At 35.4% G+C, this 6,768-nt stretch overlaps 1 protein-coding gene across 2 annotated transcripts in view; it reads right to left on the bottom strand.

The window, feature by feature from the left end:
* LOC106460402 overlaps positions 1–6,768 on the bottom strand; it is a 167,260-nt gene that overhangs the window by 24,119 nt on the left and 136,373 nt on the right. For both annotated transcript variants that reach the window (XM_022387120.1, XM_022387119.1), the window contains exons 6-7: positions 2,762–3,102; positions 1,041–1,127 (exon numbers count right to left, since the gene is read on the bottom strand). In XM_022387120.1, the coding sequence (XP_022242828.1) occupies positions 1,041–1,127; positions 2,762–3,102 (428 nt within the window). The remainder of the gene's footprint in view (positions 1–1,040; positions 1,128–2,761; positions 3,103–6,768) is intronic.

Here is a 6,768-nt window from a genome sequence, read left to right as displayed (position 1 = left end):
TGCTCCACTGGGAGTTTACAGGAATAAAAAAAACAACAACAAACAAGCACACGTCAGAGACCAAATATATTTTTAAAAATCACAAGTTGATATTCAGTCTTTTCCTTATAGCTTACAATTGTACATTAACAACATTGTTACGAACTTGGTCATTTTCATCTAGGCTAGGCTTTAAGGGTGGGTTAAAGGTTAGAATTCCGTGAAGGAATGAAGTATGAGGATTCTACAGCTTCGTAAAATTTGGGGGTCATTGCTTTAATGTATGTACAATTATTAATTTATATAGATCCAGAATGGCTAAGTTGACCTCTATTTTAACATATAACCATCATACTCATTATATACTAACATTCAGGAAACTATACGATGCAGATAGACACACCATTTTGACATTTTATATACATATCTCTGATTGAAGGATGCACATTTTCAGTGAAATTCTTTCACAAGTACAAGTACCATCTAACAAAATTACATGGTGGTCTTAGTCATAATCTTAAAATCTGTCAATCTAGTATGTATGTTTTAAAGATAACGTAACAAAGCACTATCGACGAATAATAAGGTTCAGTGTAGTCTTGTACTCCATCTAAAGCACCTTTATATCGAGTATTTCTATTTTAAGAAGATCTACTTTTAAATTAAAATAAGTGTAGATGCTTCAATGGAAGCTTTAAAGGAATACTTACAATAAAAAACGTGTTACTGAGAGCTCCAAAAGGACTTGTCACTTCAACAGTTATACGGTGGATACTTACAATAAAAAACGCGTTACTGAGAGTTCCAAAAGGACTTGTCATTTCAACAGTTATACGGTGGATACTTACAATAAAAACGTGTTATTGAGAGTTCCAAAAGGACTTGTCACTTCAACAGTTATACGGTGGGTACTTACAATAAAAAACGTGTTACTGGGAGCTCCAAAAGGACTTGTCACTTCAACAGTTATACGGTGGGTACTTACAAAAAAAAACAAAAAACGTGTTACTGAGAGCTCCAAAAGGACTTGTCACTTCAACAGTTATACGGTGGATACTTACAATAAAAAACGTGTTAGTGAGAGCTCCAAAAGGACTTGACACTTCAACAGTTATACGGTGGAAACCTTCAGTCTGAAAGGTGTGATTCTATAGAGAAAAAAACACAATAATCACGCATTAAACTCCAGTTAATACACGTAAAACATTTAATGTACACATCAACTCTTTCCCTACCACACTCTATATCTTTGTTTCAGCCGTGAAAAAGGTGATACTGAGTACGGGTTCTGAGAAACAGGTTGTATTAAGATGAGTTTCTAATTAATTAAAAAACAAAAGCGTTGCATATTAATTTGACCCCTCCCCAGATTCACTGGAAGCCGTTACACTGGTAATAACAATGTTATTTTCAGCCATCGTTTTATCAAAATTGACATGCCTGACAACAAATGCATGTTATACCATTGATAACCCATACAACTTTGCAATAGCCGTAGCTTCCAAAACAAAGCTTCAGATCTTTCTTTGTATGATAACCAAAAACATCATGTTCTACTCCTAGCTCTCGTATCAAGGTTACCAATTATACCATTGATAACCCATACAACTTTACAATAGCTGTAGCTTCCAAAACAAAGCTTCAGATCTTTCTTTGTATGATAACCAAAAACATCATGTTCTACTCCTAGCTCTCGTATCAAGGTTACCAAAAGTGGATTGTTTCATTATATACTGTCTTGACATAATTACTATGAAGACTAACGACAAGTGTTTCGTCACGATCTAGGTTATTTTGATACTACAGATTTTGACTACAAGCGTTTCCTCACGATATAGTCTAAGCTTGATATAGTTACTACAAATTTTGACTACAAGCGTTTCCTTACGATCTAGTCTAGCTTGATATAGTTACTACAAATTTTGACTACAAGCGTTTCCTCACGATCTAGTCTAGCTTGATATAATTACTACAAATTTTGACTACAAGCGTTTCTTCACTACCTAACCTGGCTCGATATCATTCATACAAAGGTCGGTCATCTATTAAATTCCTGAATATGCTCCATTACAACGAGCGAGTCCCAAAGTTCCACCAAACTGTGAATCAGCGATTGGCCAGCATTTACTAGTGAACCCGACTTGTGCAAATGGTCTGTCAACCTTTCAACTCTATATTTTGGAAGCCACCTTTATTAAAGCACATAAACCTGTCTTTTGCTGCCAAAAAGAATTCCTATACAATCTACACATCCTTGTGGAATGGTTATTCTCATTGATATCAATGGTGTTGTTATTCAGCCAAAACATAGCCATGAAATAGGTGAATTGATTAACCGAGTGTTGTTGTTTTTGAAAGCAGAACGCAAATTCTAAAGCTTTAGGTTTAAAATTCGACAGTTATTCAATAATTCAATACCAAGTGAGTGAAACTGTCCGATTTACGAACATTATTTAAAAACTAACGTGTTCAAAGTTGTAACAGTTTAATCATCAGTTTATTAAAAGACAATGTTCTATTAATTTTTAAATTATTAAATAGCATCTTTACTTACATTCCGAGAGACTGAAAGATCTGTTTAGTATGGAAGACTTTGAAACAGATGTGTTCAAGATCCACTGAATAGATGTTCAATCTGTTTCTAAGAGTTTCAATCTTGCATATACAAAACTCGTTTCTATATTTTTATTCTGATCATTAGTTTGTAATAGCACTTCTTAAAAGGGGACCTATGATTGGTGTGAGTGTGCAACTTCTTTAGACATATATTTAGAGTACTTACCACATTACTCTGTTTGCAGCTTACACCAATACAAGATGAACTATTTCTACCGCCAGATGGAGTCTCTACGTATGTGGTGTCGTCATCACTAAAGTGCCAATGAAATGACAAGTCTGCACCTTGGGCTAGAAAAACCTGAAGTGGCACCCTCTGTTGAGTAAAAAAAATCATAGGGGGAGGCCGTTCTGGTTGGACTGAAATGTACGATGGGATACACGACGGGGTGTTCAGCTGTTCAGGAGGTGTAGACACTATCAGGCGCATGCCAGCGGGTATGGGTTGGATAACCTCCACGACCCTTTCTGACGACCGGTTGTAAAAGCCAGTGTTAAAGTTAACTTCTACAGAAAAAAAAACAAAACAGCAAGAAGCCAAATTATTCCCAAATGAACGAACATATAGGCCTGATTATTAATAGCTCTACATACTTGAACAGGATACAAGAATAAGCTAAAAAAAAGAAACGACAAGATGTAGTAGGTTGCTCTAAGGATATTCATTATAAATATAGTTTTAAACGAAACTTTCGTAGTTACGAGGGACCTTGGGAAGAAACTGATATGGTAGCTAGGGCAAAAGGAGTTTGGAAATAGGAGACTTGGAACCTAACAAGTTACATAATAGTTTTAAAGTTCAGTCTGTAGGATTTAAAGATACCACAGTAGATTCATGAATAGGCTTAGCTGCTAATGTTATAATTTTAATATTATCAGGAACAAAATGAACGAGTTCGGAGCTCAAGTTAAAATGGAAAACTAGGATTTAATAGGAATTTCTGAAACTTGGTTATATCTGGAGAGCACTGATAATAAGAATCATTTTGAAATTCCAGATTATGAATTACTTGATAGTGACAAACTTTTTAAAAGAGGAGGTGGAGTGGTTCTTTATATAAGGATTGAACTACTTGCAACCTTTTGTGATTAAAGATAAATAAAAGGGTTACAAGCGAACGGTTTCAGAGGTAGGAAGTTTTTAATTCGCAACTGTCATAAGCAGCCTGATCAAACAGACAAGGTCAATAAGAAATTGTAAACTGAAATCAGGATTGTTAATGATAAGAGTACTGTTGGCAATAATTACAAAATAATTTAATTTTAGACACATTGTTTGGGATTGTATAAAGTCAAGAGAGATTTCTTCAGGTAATTCAGGGTTGTTGTTTTTTTTATCAAGTGTCAGAGACCCAACCAGGAGGTTAATCTCTAATGAGGAGACAACAGCAACAAGTGGAGAAGAGAGATAACTGAATAATTAAGTAAGATATTTTGTTACCTGTTGAGATAAAAAGAAATACAATTTTAGAAAGCCAATTCTGGGCCACAATACATGACACAATAGTTATCGTTAGTGGATTGGGTCGATGGGTTAAAGTATAACGTGGAAAAGATTAGGAAAATTTCTAAAAATAAGTTGCTTTTAATTCACGATAGGTCTGTTCCTAGAAAAAAGAAACGCATAACGGGTAAGATCCAGCATTACTAAAGACATAAAGGAGAAAATCAGAGATAAATGGCATAAGTTTAAGAAGTTCAAATAACAGATAGTTGTTTGGAAGACTTACAGAACTATAAGAACCTATGGAATGAATTAAAAATGAAAATAGTAAACCTAAAAGGGCTCATGAGCAACAGCTGCCTGATAACGTTAAGATCCCGGGTCAGCGCGAAACCCACTCTTGGGGCTGCCTTGTGTGCTATTTTAAAAACTATCAAAAATAAACGGGCAAAGTGCGCAATAGGTGCAGAATGGTCTTAAAAGGCGAGAGCAACATCAGAATTTAAAAAGCTATTTTAAAAAGTATCAAAAATAAACGAGCAAAGTGCGCAATAGGTGCAGAATGGTCTTAAAAGGCGAGAGCAACTTTCAGAATTTAAAAATCCTTTCTGGTCGCGGAGAAATAGGCGAACATAATCGGCTACCTCCCGACTTCCCTGAAAATCAGATGAAGGATTCGGAATGCTTTGATTTTAGCGAATATTAGTTATTTGAATTCCAATGATGTTATTAATCTATTTCAATACATAATTAGTGAGAATAAACACGTTTCTAGTTTTCTTCTAATACGTCTTAAATCTCAATGTCCAAATCTTGTAACGAATCACTCTCTTCAGCACACATTTCCACTCTGTTCTTCCTCTTCCTGTCGATCAAGGGACTTTGCAACCATTCTTTAATCAACCGTGGAAACCATTGTATTAGCCAAAAGACAAAGCTGAATAACGTTTTTCTCCAGCTTATTCCTATCATCCATTCGTTTAGGATCTTCAAGCAATCCCTGAAACATATCTGGATCAGATGGACACACTACCTTTAGAACTCCATTACGCACAAGACGACAGACACACTTGTATGGCTCTCAACTTGTATGGTTCTCCCGGGCTCAACTAGTTTTTATCCTTTGATACTATTCTTTGGAAAATCATTGAGAGTGAGATCTGCTCAATGTTCAAGATCGTAAAAATTTCCTTCAATTTCTCAAGATTGGTCAGTGCACTACCGGAAGAACCTACTCCATCATTAGAGGACGATTCATCATCTGAGCTGCCATCTAATCCATTAATGAGGATCTCTCGATTAGCTCCTCTAAGTGCTGATCGTCTAGTCATCATTCTCTTTTTTACTGGCTTTTGTATCTTTTGCACTACTCCAGTCTACTTTGGTGGATAACCTGGCAATGTTTTGCTGTACATATAGCTGAAGGATCAATGTTTTGCTGTACATATAGCTGAGGGATCAATGTTTTGCTGTACATATAGCTGAAGGATCAATGTTTTGCTGTACATATATCTGGAGGATCAATGTTTTGCTGTACATATATCTGGAGGATCACAATGTAAACACATTTCACAACTTCCTTTCTTTTTGTATTTATGTTCTTCACATGACCCTGACTTTCTCGTAACTTCGGTTATACTTGCACCGCGTAAAAATGGAAAACCGATTTCGAAATAGCTGAATTGTTGTCATACGGCAGTGTTATCCGGTTTTTATGATATTTTTCCACGCAGAAAATTATCATAAAATTTTAATTTTTTTCCGGCTAAAAACTAATTTTGGGTAGAATTCTGACTGACCGAGATCTTAAACTAACAACAAAGTTTTTTTAAGAATGCTAAAAGTAAACAAAACACTAAAATTAGGATAAGGTCATAATAGAATGCTAACTGCTAAGTTTTATGAATACTATGAGATATCTTCTCTTTCGTTTTTACAAGAGAAAGGGTGTGGACTTGGGTGCTTACATTCTGAAAACAATGTTAACAAGGCGTCACATAAACAATTAGCTAAGAAACTCATATTGGTAGAGGTTGGGGTAAGATTATTTGGATTTTGGAATTGGAAGGATGGAAAAAATAATTGAGATAGTACTTTGTTGCTAGTAGTAACGCTAACAGAAGTTTACAGAATATATCTATAGCATAATGTCTACAAATCGGCCGCGGTAATTATATTTCTATTCATATCACTATTTAGGACTCACTTGGGATACTAAGAAAGGATAATAAATTACTGGTTTCTTTTTTTATTTATTTTTAGGGCAAAGCACATTTGGCTATCTTCTGTGTCCACCACAGGGAATCGAACTCCGGATTCTAGCATTGTAAGTGCGTAAACTTACCGTTGTCACACCGGGAGACCTAATTAATTGGAAAGGGTTCAGAGGAGGGCTACTAGGATGATACCAAGCATGGAAGGTTATCCTACAGGGATAGGTTACAACCTCTTAATTTGAATTTTATTGTGAAAAGATGACTAGGAGGTGATGTTATAGAAATTTCCAAGATTATCCAAAGAATTAATAGGATAAAGGCTAGTGATTTCTGTGTGTGTGTGTGTGTGTGTGTGTGTGCACTACTTTATTCTCAAAAATGACAGGATGAGAGGACACATGTTTACAGTTTAGAAAGGACAGACTACACAAATACTATTGCTATAGAAATAGAGTTTGTTTGTTTTTGAATTTCGCGCAAAGCTACACGTCCCTAAGTTAGCAGTGTAAGACT

This window comes from Limulus polyphemus, unplaced genomic scaffold (genome assembly GCF_000517525.1).
Source record: "Limulus polyphemus unplaced genomic scaffold, Limulus_polyphemus-2.1.2 Scaffold765, whole genome shotgun sequence".
Classification (NCBI taxonomy): domain Eukaryota; kingdom Metazoa; phylum Arthropoda; class Merostomata; order Xiphosura; family Limulidae; genus Limulus; species Limulus polyphemus.
The sequence above is the reverse complement of the archived record's forward strand: the minus strand, read 5'-3'. Positions and strand labels throughout refer to the sequence as shown.